Raw genomic sequence first — 16,442 nt, 5'->3', positions numbered from 1 at the left:
CACCTAATTTTTCCTTAAAAAAAAAAAAAAAATCTGGAAACCCTTGGCCGTATGTCATTCTCGTATTGGTGTTTAAATTTTTTGGGTCTTTGGATCAAACTGATTTGGGGAAAAAGTTTCCCAAGAAGAGATGAATCAAAAGGCACCGTATTGCCCGAAAAGTGCCTAGAATTTTATGGAATTTCATGCGTGTTTATTTTTTAGTTTTGGCCGAATATAATCTTGAGTTTGGTTGTTTGTTTTAAGCTCTCCTTTAGCCAAATTGATCCCTTAAAATTGTTGCCCACACCGAAAGGAGAAGAATGGTGCCAGTATTGTAGAAAACGGTGACCGAAATTGTATTTTATAGGCGGGTTTATCAAGCGGATAGGGCGACCCGTTAACCAGAAAATGGGTCAACCTGTGACCCGGCTGAGGGAAGGAGAAAGTTGACGTCAGCAGCCGAAATTTCAAAAAAATAAAAATAAAAATATATATATATATATGTTGTTTTATTTATTTGTTTGTATGCTTATTATTTATCTATTGCTCAATATTATTAAAAAAATTATTTATTTATTTATTTATTGCTTATTTATTTCATTCCAAATTTCTTAAATTAAATTTAAATATCTATGTTTAGAGAATTGGATTGTGTTAGTTTTCCCTAAAAAGGCTTTGTGCCTAGTTGGTATAGCATTGTGGAATTTTAGGTACTCACCTGTCGTGAGATTTATTTTACCTGCATTATGTATACCAATGTAATATATGTTGGCATAGTGGATGGGATGTTTTATATTTGCCTATTTCATGAAATTGCCAATATTTTATTTTTCTTCCACTTATTAAACAGGGTCTATACGGGTAACTAGGCTATCCTGTCGGTAGTTTTAGTTGTTTTGTATGATGCCTGAAATGACAGTGGAAGTTGATTGAATGCCATGAATCGCAGATTTTGAGTTACCCTGTCGGTGATTCAGTTCAATGCATTTGATTGTGGTCATTTGGTTGACTATTCCTGACTCGCGAAAGGGTATCTTTAGTGCTACAAAGACCCTAGCGATATCGATATTTTATGTTGAGAGACTAGAAAATAGTTATTCTTTTATATATATATTAAATGCTTTATTGTGTTTACTATTTTCACAGTTAGTAGCACCCCGAATGTTTTACCTATGATTGCTATGATGAAATTGGATGGGACAAACTATCAAAAGTGGAAGAAGACTTTAGTTATGAATTTGACATTTATGAAATTGGATTTGGCTTTAGAGATAGATCCATCAGAGATACCAACTGATGATAGTAGTGCAGCAGATAGGAAACTTTATGAGGATTTGAGACATCCTAATAAGTGCTGCATGATGATGATGAAGAATTATATGGATGAAGCTATATATGCTAGTATTCCTAAGGTTGATACTGCAAAAGAACTTCTTGAAGAGATAGGAAAGAAATTTATCAAGTTTGATATGAATGAGAATCATCATTATTTGGACCTTTTAAATAATAATAAGTATGATAATGCTTATTAGATAGCAGAAAGGAAAGAGTATTTCAATGGAAGGTGTGGCTATTGCAATAAAGTTGGACACAAAAAGATGGAGTATTGAAATTTAAAAGAAAAGGAAAAGAAGAAAGATAATATTTTAATGATTGAGACCAATATTATTGATGTGCCTATGAATTCTTGGTGGTTAGATACTGGAGCAACAATTCATGTTACTGATTCATTGCAGAGGATGATAAGGCAAAAATGGCCAATCAATCTTGAGCAGCATGTTTATATGGGAGATAGCTCAAGAGGAAAGGTGGATATCATGGGAACAATCAAGTTGAAGCTTGCCACTGGATATGTTTTAGAATTACAAGAAGTTTCCTATGTACCATCAATTAGGAGGAACTAATTATCTATCTCACTTTTGGCTAGTCAATGTTTTAGTTTTTTGTTTGGGAATAATAAAGTTGAGATATATAAGGAAGATAAAATTGTTGGTTTTGGAACTTTATGTGGCAATTTATATAGACTTGATTTATTTAATAATAGTCCTAATTATTCTGTTAATTTTATTGTTGCCCCTATTGTTGCTTCTAAACATCCAAAAGTTAATGACAATTTCTCAATGTTATGGCATAAGCATTTAAGACATATTTATAGGCACAGAATGGAAAGATTAGTGAAGGATGGAATACTTTCCAATTTTGATTTTTTGAACTTGTCAACTTGTGTTAAATGTGTGAAAGGGAAATCAACTTCTAAGGTTAGAAAGGATAAGGTAGTAAGGTAAGGAGATGTTTTGGAATAAATTCATACTGACATTTGTGAAGCTTTTACACCAACTGTTTTGGGTGGTTATAGGTATTTTATTACCTTTATTGATGATTTTTCTCGTTATGGACATGTTGAGCCTATCCGTGAGAAGTCAGATTCTTTAGTTGCTTTTAAGGAGTTTAAGGTAAAGATGAAGCTTCAAAAGAATAAGAAGATAAAGACTGTGAGGTTTGATAGAGGTGGTGAATTTTATGGCAGATATGATGAGACTGGACGGAATCCAGGGCCATTCGCAATTTATTAACGTGAGTGTGGCATTGATGCGCAATATACAATGCCTGGTACACCTCAGCATAATGGCATAGTTGAGAGGAGAAATCGCACTTTGTTGGACATGGTGCAATCTATGTTGGTAAATTCTAGCTTGGCAGATTACTTGTAGGGAGAGGCTTTAAAAACGGCTGCTTATATTTTGAATCAAATTTCAAGTAAATCCATTTCTAAGACTCTTTTTGAGTTGTGGTCAGGAAGAAAGCCTAATTTGCATCGTTTTCGAGTATGGAGTTGCAAAGCTGAAGTAAGGATTTATAATCCCCAAATTAAGAAGTTAAGTGGATATTTTGTTGGCTATTATATAGGATCTAGGGGTTCAAGATTCTTTTGTCCATCTTACACCACCAGAATTGTTGAATCAGATAGGGCTGTTTATTTTGAAGATGATTTTGGGTTTGATGATAGTAATGGTCCAAGGGAACCTCAATTTAGAGAAGAAAATGTATTCATTCATAGTGTAGTAGTTCTTGATAGAGATATTATTAATCTAGTAGTTGATGAACTAGTAGTTGATCAGGATGAACCCATCATTGAGGAGCAGAATATCCCAGCTATTGTAGATGCTGATGTGCCTTTGAGAAAGTTACAAAGGACTAGAAGGTCAGTTATTCCTGATGACTATGAGGTTTACTCGCAGAAGCATGATTTTGATATAAGTGATGATTCAAATCCAATCACTTATGAGGAAGCTATAAGCAGCTCGCACTCAAATTTTTGTTTGAATGTAATGGAAGATGAAATGAAATCCATGGCATCAAATGGTGTTTGAGATTTGGTTGAGTTACCATTGGATAGCAAGTCTATAGGGTGCAAATGGGTCTTTAAAACTAAAAGCAACTCTAATGGTCAAGTGGAGAGGTATAAAGCTAGACTTGTAGCCAAATGATTTAGCCAGAAGGAATGTATTGATTATACAAAGACATTCTCTCCAGTAGCCATAAAGGATTCTTTTATAATCATTATGGCGATTGTAGCACATTATGACATGGAGTTGCATAAGATGGATGTCAGAACTGCTTTTCTGAATGGTGATTTATTTGAGGATGTATATATGGTTCAACCAGTAGGCTTCCAGCAAACAGGGAATGGTAATTTGGTTTGTAAGCTTAAGAAGTCTATTTATGGTCTTAAGTAGGCTTAAAGGCAATGGTATCTTAAGTTTAATAAGGTTGTTATCAAAAATGGCTTTAAGGAGAATGTTGTTGATAGATGCATATATATGAAGGTCAGTGGGAGCATTTTTATATTTCTGGTGTTGTATGTCGATAACATACTTTTGGCTACTAATGACACTGACCTGTTGGCTGAGACAAAGCAGATGTTGTGCAACCATTTTGATATGAAAGATCTTGGAGAGGCTTTTTTTATTTTAAGCATCAAGATTGTTCGAGATAGGACTAATTGATACGAACCTAGGACGACCTGCTCCTAAACCCGTATTATATTAGCCCGGATCTTTAATTAAGTTCAAGTTCTAATGGAATGGACCTCAACCCCTAACCAACCTATGGTTAGAAACCTTGGTATAATGTAGACGCCACAATAGGAGATGGAAAACCTATTGATAAGTCAAGCTAAAACAACCAATTCTCTAATGGTGTTTTAGGTGTTCTCAAAGAACAAAGAGATAATTAATCTCACAAGTATTTTCTCAATCAAATCAAAGTTGTATTCTTATTGAAAAATAAGCCTTTAAATAGGCTACAAAGCCACGAAATAAAACCCTAAAAACAAAGGAAAAACCAGCCACCACACTTAAAGAAACCTAGTTGGCTGAAACTATACTTCCTTTCCTAATCTAAGTTTGATTAATTAATTCCTTTATATTAAATTAGGAATTAATTAATTTACAATGGAAAGAATAAAATAAAAACCTTCCTAAAATTATTTTTCCAGAAAATAAATAAATAAAAGCCAAAAAGTAATGGTAGTTTCCTAAAACAAAAAGTAAAAACAAATTAGGAAACTAAAAATGCTAGCCTTTTTGATCAAGTTGACTTTGATCAATCTTTGACCTCTTTGAGCTTCAAATCAGCTTCTAGATTCTTTTTAGGATGCCAAATAAAATGAATATGAAGGCCCACACGTTGCCCATGCTTGGAAAAATAAGAAAAGGCTAATACAGTAAAATACAGTAAAGCCAGCAAGCAATACAGCAAATTCGGCCAAATTGTTGATGCTGTCCATACAAGCCCTTTTTGATTGCATTTGAGGCTGCTTTAACTTGATTCCATGACCTCTTAGGCATATGTATTGAACCCATAAAGCATTGGAACCATTTCATACTTCTCGGACTCCAAAAATGTACCAAAACCGTCACCCGGGTCCGTATCGCCTTCCACCACTTGGATGCTTAGAATAGGCTTTGTATCTTCAAGTATGGACAAGCTCTATTGAGATTGATTACCTCCTGTATAAATACTCCCAGGTTGTCCTTAAATCTCTTAATTTGAGCTCTTGTGATTGGCCTAGTCTTCATCCGTGTCGAATCAGCACCCCAGCGGGTTATCGGTTGAGCGGCCTTGAGCGGAATCACATCATTCCCCTCCTCTTGAAAAGGATTTGTCCTCAAATCAAGATTATCACCTGCAGCAAAAGGAGTTAAATCAGCAACATTAAATGCAGCACTCATGTTATACTCACCCGGTAAATTAAGCTTGTAGGCATTCTTGTTATTCGGCTCCAAAACTTGAAAAGGTCCATCCATAGGCGGCATGAACTTTGACTTTCTTTGATTAGAAAACCTTTCCTTTCGTAAGTGCAACCAAACCAATTCTCCTGGGTCAAACACTATTACAACAAAATTCGGAAATACATGCTCATTATGGTAAAAATTACACTTTTTAAAGTTAGCAAACAATATTTCCCAAATTTTCAAATTGCCACTAAGTAAAGCTCTCAACAATGCAGATAAAGTTCTATGCAATAAGGACATCTTTAAATAAGTATCTTTAAAATTCATGGTCAGCAATGGTTTCTTATTCATAATTACTTTATTAACATCACTAAAGCTAAGATAAAAATTTATATTTTTCCTTTCTTGTCTTCCTTTTCCTTTCTCACTCACGGCCATCTCACCTTCCTCACTCTCGGCTTTTGCACCAAATTTTTCACTCTTGGTTTTATTAAAATTTTTCCACACAACCTGAGTATTAGAAGACTTACCTTGGACAGCAAGCTCACCTTTTCCCTCTTGATTGGATGGTAGTCCACTTGGAATTTCATTTGGGAAGACATCTCCAAATTCCTTCAAAAGAAAAATCATTGAACTTGGCAATTCAAGTTCTTCAAAGTTAGTTTGATCATTAAAATAATTTTCCTTATAAATCATGACCAGCAAAGGTTTCTTACACTCAATAACCTTATTAATATCCCTAAACTCAAATAAAAGTTGCTACTTGACCTTTCTTTTCTTTCTTTTTCTTTTTCCCCCTTGGATTGGCGCAAACCTTCAGATTTCCCTTCCTTCTCCAAGCTCTCGGGTTTGCCACTTTCTTTCCCCTCTCTTTCGGTTTTTCCTTGATCTTTCCACTCAATATGAGTCTTAGAAACCTTACCTTGATTAGCAACCTCATTCTTACCTAATTGAAAGGGTGGTGAAGCCATTGATGCCATACTTGCTTTTTCCTTGAGCTTTTCGGCTTCTCTCCTTTGTTGCATTTGTAATTGGTCTTTGTAAAACTCTTTAGGAGATAATGGTTCCAGCTTGACCTTCTTTCCTTTAAACCTGAAAACAATACTATTTTCTCGACCAAAATGAGTAGCATCTTTATCAAATTGCCATGGTCTACCTAATAGTATATGTCCAGCAATCATGGGTACAATATCACATAAAACTACATCCTCATATCTACCTATATTAAATTTTACTTTGGCTTGTTTGTTTATTTTCATCTCACCACTATCATTAAGCCATTGTAATCTATAGGGTTTAGGATGTTTTATTGTTTTTAAGCCCAATTTATCAACTACAAGGTTACTTATTACATTAATACAACTTCTACTATCAATAACCATACTACAAATCTTACCTTGAATTTCACATCGGGTGTGGAAGATGTTCTCTCTTTGAATTTCATTCTCATCTTTGTATGCAGCAAGCACTCTCCTAGAAAGCAAGTTTAATTCAGCATTGGATGCTTGCAAGGTTTCGGGTTCATCCTCCAAGTCCTCCTCCTCTTGCTTGGCTTCATCCTCACTTTCTTCACTTTCCGATTCTAGCTCGTCATTGCCCTTTAACACCATGATTCTTCTATTCGGGCATTGGCTAGCAATGTGTCCTCCTCCCTGGCACTTAAAACACACAACATCATGAGTTCTAAAAGGTTTAGGATCTAATTTTACCTCATTCTTTGGTGCTTGGATAGATTTGATTCTAGTCTCCTTCCTTGGCCAGTTTGAACTTTCTTCTTTAACTTTCGGCTTTGGCTTGCTTTCATAGATGGGATTGTTCCTCCAGCCACTTAAATTGGACCTTCCACTATTGGAAACACCTCGAAACCATGATCTTACACCCCTCCTTTTGAATTGATGCTCTAATTTAATAGCCACATGCAACATCTCCTCCAATTCCACATATTGTTGCAATTCTAGTTGATTGGCTATTTCATTATTCAAACCACCAAGAAACCTTGCCATGGTTGCTTCCCTATCTTCATTCAAGTTCAATCTCATCATAAGCATCTCCATCTCCTTGTAATAATCCTCCACGGATCCATGTCCTTGAGATAAAGATTGAAGTCTTTGATGCAGCAACCTATGATAGTGTGATGGTACGAATCGCTTCGGCATGGCTCCTTTCATTTGTCGCCATGTAGTAATCAAGTCATCACCAACTCTCCTTCGGGTATTTTGCTCATTGGTCCACCATTGGAGTGCATAATGGCCAAACTCCATTACTGCCAATTTCACCTTCTTAGCCTCCAAATAATTATGGCGGTCAAATATCATCTCCATTTTTTCTTCCCACTCCAAATATGCTTCGGGGTCACTTTTTCCCATGAATGGTGGGATGTTGATCTTGATATTGCTAAGATTGTCATCTGTTTCTTCCCTCCTATATCTTCCACGGCCAGCTCTATCTTGGATAGCAAAAGTTTCATCCATACCTTCCTCAAAGTCTCCACACAATGGCTCCTCATCAAATTCCTCTCTCGGTCTCTCGCGACCTCCTCGTCCTCGGCCTCGTCCTCCATGGAATTCTTGCCTATTTCTTGTGTTTGGAATTCCTTGGGAAACTTCTAGCCTTCCCATCCTTTGATTCACATGCTCAACTTGAGCACTAACCCGCTGTATTGACTCCAAAACAGCTCTCATGTCCACTTGGTCTCCACTCCCGGTAGCTCGGGCATCGCCATGGAATGCTACGGACTCCTCCTCATTGATCCTTAAGGGTGGCTCTCCTCTCCTCATTCTTGATTCTGTCATGTTAGTATAATAATGCAATAGAAATAAAATAGGACCTTACAATTTCACTCCCTTACGTGTTTCACTCAAATGAGGACTCGTCACTCGTGTTTGCACACTAGTTTCGGCTTTTACCCTCTTTTAAGCTCACACACTCTTGCCTTTTTCCACTCAATGAATTATCTCAAAGTTCTATTTAAAATACCCACAAAACAGAAATTAGATCACTAGTATGTTTTAATTAAACTTATCAACAAAACAGTAAGCAAAAATAAACAAATACCGAAAGGAATGAAAATACCTATTTTCGATTTTTCTAGACAAAATAAAGCAAATTAATGAGAAAACTTTGGAATTTTGAAGAACTGGACCAGATGGTAATAGATTATGAGTTCAAGAATAAAATTCTAGAAAAAGAAATTTAAATACGAACAAGAATCAAAGAGAACAAAAATATAGAAAACTTGTTGGTTGTTGTTCTTCGTAATTCAAGTTTTGTATCAATTCCTTTAACTAATTTTAATCCAAATAATTTAAGCACCCAAAATCCAAATATCCAGCAGCAAAAATAATTTCCCAGCAACTCAAATATTGAATAAATAATCAAAAAACCAGCAGCTCCAACAAATTTCCAGCAAACAAATCAAACTCCAACAAACTGAAATATATTTTTTTTTTCACTCACAGAACATAAACAACTGCAGTAGCAAGAATAATTACCAAAATTGCAATTCCAACTCCAAAACAAACACCAAACCCGTGATCTCCAAATAAACACAAATGTGCAGTTTTTTTTTTTTTTTTAAATGTTGCTGCAAACTCTTTTTTTTTTTTTTTTTTTGAATATATGAATGCAAATATCTAAGACTAAAACATCAAAGAAAAATCAACAAAAACCAAATTAACAAGAACAATGATAAAAGACAACCAACAAGCTAGTAAACAAAAATACGGTAAAACTAGGAAATCCTAATTCAACTAGTAATGAATTTTTTTATTTATTTCAAAAGATGCAGAACGTGTATAGGATGGATGCAACCTTAACCTAATGCTAAAGTTGCAGAATAACACAAAAACAAATAAAGAAAATAAAGATAGATTCAAACCTGAACAAAATTAGCTCTGATACCAAATGATATGAACCTAGGACGACCTGCTCCTAAACCCGTATTATATTAGCCTGGATCTTTAATTAAGTTCAAGTTCTAATGGAATGGACCTCAACCCCTAACCAACCTGTGGTTAGAAACCTTGGTATAATGTAGACGCCACAATAGGGGATGGAAAACCTATTGATAAGTCAAGCTAAAACAACCAATTCTCTAATGGTGTTTTAGGTGTTCTCAAGGAACAAAGAGATAATTAATCTCACAAGTATTTTCTCAATCAAATCAAAGTTGTATTCTTATTGAAAAATAAGCCTTTAAATAGGCTACAAAGCCACGAAATAAAACCCTAAAAACAAAGGAAAAACCAGCCACCACACTTAAAGAAACCTAGTTGGCTGAAACTATACTTCCTTTCCTAATCTAAGTTTGATTAATTAATTCCTTTATATTAAATTAGGAATTAATTAATTTATAATGGAAAGAATAAAATAAAAATCTTCCTAAAGTTATTTTTCCAGAAAATAAATAAATAAAAGCCAAAAAGTAATAGTAGTTTCCTAAAACAAAAAGTAAAAACAAATTAGGAAACTAAAAATGCTAACCTTTTTGATCAAGTTGACTTTGATCAATCTTTGACCTCTTTGAGCTTCAAATCAGCTTCTAGATTCTTTTTAGGATGCCAAATAAACTGAACATGAAGGCCCACGTGTTGCCCATGCTTGGAAAAATAAGAAAAGGTTAATACAGTAAAATACAGTAAAGCCAGCAAGCAATACAACAAATTCGGCCAAATTGTTGATGCTGTCCGTACAAGCCCTTTTTAATTGCATTTGAGGCTGCTTTAACTTGATTCCATGACCTCTTAGGCATATGTATTGAACCCATAAAGCATTGGAACCATTTCATACTTCCCGGACTCCAAAAATGTACCAAAATCGTCACCCGGGTCCGTATCGGCTTCCACCACTTGGATGCTTAGAATAGGCTTTGTATCTTCAAGTATGGACAAGCTCTGTTGAGATTGATTACCCCCTGTATAAATACTCCCAGGTTGTCCTTAAATCTTTTAATTTGAGCTCTTGTGATTGGCCTAGTCTTCATCCGTGTCGAGTCAGCACCCCAGTGGGTTATCGGTTGAGCGGCCTTAAGTGGAATCACATCACTAATTATGTGTTGCAATTGTCTCAAAGAACCTATATTGATAGAATTCTTAAGAGATTTGATATGTATAATTGTTCTCCTGAAAGTATACTGGTCACAAAGAGTAAAAGATTTTCTGAGGATCAATGTCCCAAGAATGATAAAGAGAGTATGACGATGAGAAATGTTCACTATTCTTCAGCAGTTGGTAGTTTAATGTATGCTCAAGTATGTACACGACCTGATATAGCTTTTGCTGTGGGTGTGCTTGGTAGATTTATGAGCAATCCTGATCCTATTCATTACCAAGCAGTTAAGAAGGTCTTTAGGTATCTTCAGAGTACTAAAAATCATATGTTGACATATCGACGTACCAACTCTCTTGATGTAGTTGGTTATAGTGATGCAGATTATAAAGGATATAGTTGGTTATAGTGATGCAGATTATAAAGGTTGTGTGGATGATAAGAAATCTACTACTAGGTATATATTTATCATGGCAGGAGGTGCTGTGTTTTGGCAGAGTGCCAAGCAAACAGTGACAACATCCTCGACTATGGAGGCAGAGTATGTGGCGTATTATGAGGCTGCTTGTCATGCAGTTTGGCTTCAAAATTTTATTCATGATTTGGAAGTGGTTGACTTCATTGAGAGGCCTATTCTGATGTATTGTGACAATACTGCAGCAGTATCTTTCTCCAATAATTTAAAAGATACCCCTGGTGCGAGGTACATTGATGTTAAGTATTTTGTGGTTAAAGAGAAAGTTGAAAAAGGCCTCATTACTGTTGTTCACATGCCTACTTACAGCATGGTGGCAGATTCACTGACCAAGGCCTTACCAGTAGGCATATTTAAGGAGCATGTGTCCCGTATAGGATTGTTAGGCAGTTAAGACTGCTGTGGGTCAGTGGGAGTTTGTTATATTTTTTGCAGTACTATTCATGTTGAGTATTATTTATTATTTTAGTGCATTGATGTATGTGGATCATTATATATTTATGAGATGATTTATTACACATATTATTGCTCCATATATTTACAGACCTGTTTAGACTATTAGTTATATATATGTGTATGTTGATCCACAGGTGCCATTGTGAGTCCTACTACCTAGTTTGGGTATATTGATGTATCATGTTGATACACAATATGCTCGGATGAAATGGTATTGTGTGTTGGGGGATTGCACGTGGTTAGGTAAATCTCTACTACGTAGACTGAGTTTACGGCATGCAAAGTGCTCAGTTGAAATAGTATCATGTTTTGAGAGATTTACTGAGAAAATCTCTACTGCCTAGTCTAGTATATTGTTGTACCCTGTCGGTATGCTACATATTTAGATGAAATGGTATTATGGTTCGGGGGGATTCTGTAGTAAGCGAGTTTGGATTATGTATATGATGGTGATTATGCAGTCAAAGTGGAAGAATGTTAAATAAATTAATAATTGTGTACTTAGCATAATCAATTACTCACTTACAGGGCCTATTTATGTCATTAATGAGACTGACTTATTTTATTATTTTGTAGTACAGCCTTTGGTCACACACTCTCTATAAGACTTCAGTTGGCCCATTGGACTGGAGGACCAACTCTCTTTATAAACCCAATAATTTATCCATATTTTTCCTATTATTATTATATAATTAAATTATTAGTATTTTGTGTGTATTAAAATTAATAGGTAAGTGTGACTTGCAGAGATTATAAAAGATCTAGAGCAAGCAAACAAATATATACCATATGGTATTTTGATATTAGGGTTTTTAGAAATCTGAGAATGGTTTGAGAGTAGTGTGTCCATAGACACTAGTTTACATTGTTTTCTATTTTACAGGATTAAATATTTAATTTATCAATGATTACGTTTGGAGGTTAGTAATTTATGATTTATGAAATTTATTATGTATATTTAGATCCGTATATTGTAACAACATCTTATGAATTTCCTCACAGACTTTTATATTTTATTTTATTTTATTTTTATTTATTTATTTGTTCCAATATCACTTGCCGGATCCAGGAAATATTTCCAAAGGCAGGCAAATCCAACATTTTTAATTTATAATTTAGAGTTTTTTTTTCTCTCTCTCTCTCTCTCTCTCTTTTTGGGTTGGTAAATAGAATGAATGTGTGGAGAGATATGTTCTAAACTCGTCCATTAGTGATGGACTCTGTAAAAGCGAAACTTGGTATCGGCCACCCTTATCAAAGTTTTTGATACAAAGAATGGATAGGAGTATTATTGAAATGAGTAGTCAATCATAGAAAATCTTAAGCTATAAGTAACTTACTGCATCACCTGCATGCTTTAACAACGCTAAGAATGCTTTTAATCATTACATCAATAACAAAGAAAGACGGGTCCTACAAAAATCATCAAACATGTCATCTGCCGCAGAAAATGATAGCTTGCATTACTCTCAAACCCATTAACTTCTCGAAATTAGTAGAAAATAATTGTATATGTGATTTGGTAGATTTGTTAGTTAATCTCAATAAATGCCTCGGATGTCCTCTCAAATCCCTTTTTGATTGTGTTAATATATTATTGATTTCGTCTTAGTGATAAAGTCATTAGCTTCTAGTTCAAATCCTTATACCACCGCTTGTTACTACTTCTCTTAGTACTTCATTTTTTTTTTTTATTTTTTTTATTTCCTCTTGATACTTCATGCCTGGTTGTATGTCACCGTCTGGCAGCTTTACTGAAAAAGATATTGTGGCCAAAAAAAAAAAAAAAAAAAAAAACTTTATTGAATAAAATAGTAAATGGGTCGTGATCAGATTCTATCTTGGGCTTTGGTTTTTCTTCCTTAATACCAATTGGCAAATGGACTGTGTGGTTCTTTTTGCACTATCAAATAAGCTTCAGAGTTCAGACGCACCTCTTCATGTAAAACGAGTTTGGATTTTGAAAACTTCTATGGGAGGAGTGTGTATAAAGTTTGTTTGGAAGAGCAAATACAATTTCCCTTGAGAGTTTCAGACCCCCCTTATGATTTTTAAGTGGGTGCACAGTAGGCCCAAAAGTTGCCTTTTATTACCAAAAAGAGGAAACATGATTAATTTGGGAAAAACAGTTACCTTATTATTAGCAGACTCCAACAACTATTGAGGAATTCTCTTAGACCAATTTATTGCACAATTTCACAAAACATAATTTTAAATAATTGATATCATATTGGTTGCTTTGCCTTGAATCCTGAGTCCAGTTATATAGTTTGTATTCAAACTCAATTCATAACTTTTATAAGTGGAGCAATATCCTAAAGATGGAGCACTAATTCTTCTATCCATTGGTGAATTGATCTTTTTATTTTTTATTTTTGGTGATTCTACCATTATAAATTATTAGATGGTTGAAACCATGAACTTAATATTGATATTTTTTTTATTAACCATAAAATAAAACAATATCCATTTGTAGATAAACCATAGAATACATGGAATTTAAAGAGTCTTATTATACCCAATACAAGCCTGTTTTCCATATCACAAACAAAGTCAAATTAGTTTTCCATCCCCAGCACAACACACAAAGTGGTATAAAATGTAATCATTTACATAGCAACCAAAAAAATACCAGTTTTCCTCATTAACTTTTTCCTTTCCTCATAATCTTATTGTCATTGATCAGAGTAACGACATCCATATGAAGCCCCTAGCTATATCAACAAGTGTTGACCCATGAAATACCAAAGCATAACCCCTCGGATTAATATGTCAGATCCCAGCCCTTTATTCCCACTGAAATATCCTTGTGTCCTGCTTCCAGAACTCATCCCCTGGCTTTTAGTACTCACTGGACCCCCAGCTGTTGCCACAATCAACTTTAAACGGTCAAAATATATAATTATTATCAAACATATATTTATATATAGATAAAAATTATGAACCGAGTTTTATCGGACAATTTATGTTAAGCGCCATATAACTTATTATCATTAATAGGTGCCCATTAACGCTGATAGGTTAAGCATTTCTCAGATGATTTTTGCATATATAGTTGTAGGATTAGTCAGGAAGCTGAAATGTATGCAAAATCGCCTACCTGTAGGGCTTTGTGCAGGTGCATCAGCATTTCCAGTAGAGTTCTTTTCCAACTGGTAGAAAACTTGAGCTTCGGGCGATTTAGGATCCATGTGAAGAAGCTCTGCATCATCCCAATTTCCACAATGATAATCAAAATCCCAGTATATATATATATATATATATATAGCCATTGGCACACACAAAAAAAGTTATATATATATATATATATAGGATTGTTCTGTAATGCAAACGTATATATCTTTTTATTGTGTAAATGTTTAAAAAGATCCATAATTTTTTGAAAAATTATCGGGATTATCATCACATAAAGACAACATATTTTGAAAAACATCTTTTTTAGTACATTTATACAATTAAAAAACAATTATATCCGCATCAAAAAAATTTTCATACATATACATATATATATATATATAGCCGGATAACTTTACCATTTTGAATGTGGATAAGAAAGTGTTGGAATATATACACAAACGCTTACCGGGGCACTTGGAGACATTGGCAGGAGCATTGCAAACCGAAGGAAGCCCCAAAGCAAGAGTCGCATTGATTTGGAGACCCAGATCAGGATCATTACGGTCTCTAACTATAACACACAAGCACTTCTTGTTATCCTTCAGAACCTGTTTGAGACCGCTACAGCAGTCTGGTGTGGGAGCCTTGGCTTCACCATCAACGTAAGGAAGACACGTGGCAAGCCCTGCCAATTGTTGTGTACACTCTTCTCTGTCCTTGGCTGGATCTGCCATTACAAATCCACCCATAATGGATACACAAACCACAACCAGTAGTGACAGTCTGAATGGGAAGTGGTCTAAGCCAAACCCCATTGCCATTTTGTCAAAACTGTTTGAAAATTGGCCAGAGAGAGTAAAATTGCTACCAACTTTGTATGGACGATTTGGGTTTTTATAAGAGATAAAGTGTGAGATAGTGAAGACCGAATTTCCCTAGTTCGTAGTCACTAGTTTAATGATTGAAAATCCCATTAGTGGTGCCCTCTGGCGTGGGACCTTTTTTTTTTCTTGAAGCTCTTTAATTATTTCTTTGTTGTGATGTGAATAGGGATGCTTTCTTAAACTGGTATGCACAGAAAGAAATTCTATGAAAGCTGTGAAAGTTGAGGAAGATTGGTGATGTGGAAGCTAAAAGTCTAGAAAGAAAAGAAGAAAAAAAAAGGCCAAGTGTCAAAAGGATAGAAGAATGAGGATAATGTGAAAGTGGGAGGAGGATATGATTAAAGTGGTTCACTTCACCAACCCACTGACATAATTTTTAGAGGCTTCTGATAATGATGGTGAATATTGGTGAATTTTGCTTATATTGCAGATGTCATCATGACATCGTTGACGGTGTCAATGAGATCACCGAATGCCCTTTGAGCATAAATTCTTGTAATATTGGCTTTGCATCAACTTCAGCACAATTTACCATCTCCATTTGTCACTAATTTATTTGTTTGATGAAATAGTTTAATTGCTTGCTAACAACTAAAATGGTGTCTTTATGAGATAGCATAGTGATCACCCACAATGATTATAAATTTAAATCTCATTATCTTCGATGTCGAAAAAATAAAAATAAAAAATCACAAATATATTTATTCGACATTAATAATGATATTCAATTATAGAATTAACAATTTAAACGACTATGAACTCATTGTGTGTATAGATCTTTGATTTTAATAAGTCCAAAGTATTTGAAATAAAAATAAATTAATAATCACTACGTTAATTATCATAGAAGCTAATCTAAATCTTGCCTGTATAGTCTTTTATAGCTAATCTTTATGTTTGAAATTGTGTTTCCGGAGTACAACCCTCCTTCTATCACGAGGGAGTGGCCCCCACGGACAGATTTACACTTCCGACGGATTAGAAATTTAATAATTTCTAAACGGAAGAAAGCAATACCTATCATCTGGGCTTTTCCCCTCGGCCTTGAGGGTCACAAATCTATTAGGCTTCTTGGGCTTTTATGGCAGCACACTATATCGATCCACATTTACGCAAAATTTTGGAAAGTAACAAAAACAAACAACAATAGTTTTAAGGAAAAATGTTAAGGACATATTTGTTTACCGAATAAATACAAAATTAGAATATTTATTTCATAAATTTTATTTTTTCATATTTGATAAA

General features: G+C 34.6%; 1 protein-coding gene across 1 annotated transcript; it reads right to left on the bottom strand.

Moving 5' to 3' along the window:
• Window positions 1-13,613: 13,613 nt before the first annotated feature.
• LOC107434396 (non-specific lipid transfer protein GPI-anchored 14) lies at window positions 13,614-15,418 on the bottom strand. Its single transcript, XM_016045897.4, has 3 exons — window positions 14,780-15,418; window positions 14,297-14,398; window positions 13,614-14,059 (listed from the first exon to the last, which is right to left on the bottom strand). The coding sequence occupies exons 1-3, from the start codon at window positions 15,132-15,134 to the stop codon at window positions 13,911-13,913; spliced, it is 606 nt and encodes a 201-aa protein (XP_015901383.3). The 5' UTR covers window positions 15,135-15,418; the 3' UTR covers window positions 13,614-13,910.
• Window positions 15,419-16,442: the final 1,024 nt, after the last annotated feature.

This window comes from Ziziphus jujuba, chromosome 1 (assembly GCF_031755915.1).
Source record: "Ziziphus jujuba cultivar Dongzao chromosome 1, ASM3175591v1".
Classification (NCBI taxonomy): Eukaryota; Viridiplantae; Streptophyta; class Magnoliopsida; order Rosales; family Rhamnaceae; genus Ziziphus; species Ziziphus jujuba.
Note: the sequence above shows the minus strand (reverse complement) of the source record. Positions and strands in the feature narration are given on the sequence as shown.

Bases quoted from the DNA above. Each gene is read 5' to 3' on its own strand.
- LOC107434396 (XM_016045897.4), bottom strand. From the start codon at position 15,134: ATGGCAATGGGGTTTGGCTTAGACCACTTCCCATTCAGACTGTCACTA. The intron at 14,399-14,779 runs GTAAGCGTTTGT...GGGATGATGCAG, and splicing joins CAATGTCTCCAAGTGCCCCG to AGCTTCTTCACATGGATCCT. The intron at 14,060-14,296 runs GTAGGCGATTTT...TTGTGGCAACAG, and splicing joins ACCTGCACAAAGCCCTACAG to CTGGGGGTCCAGTGAGTACT.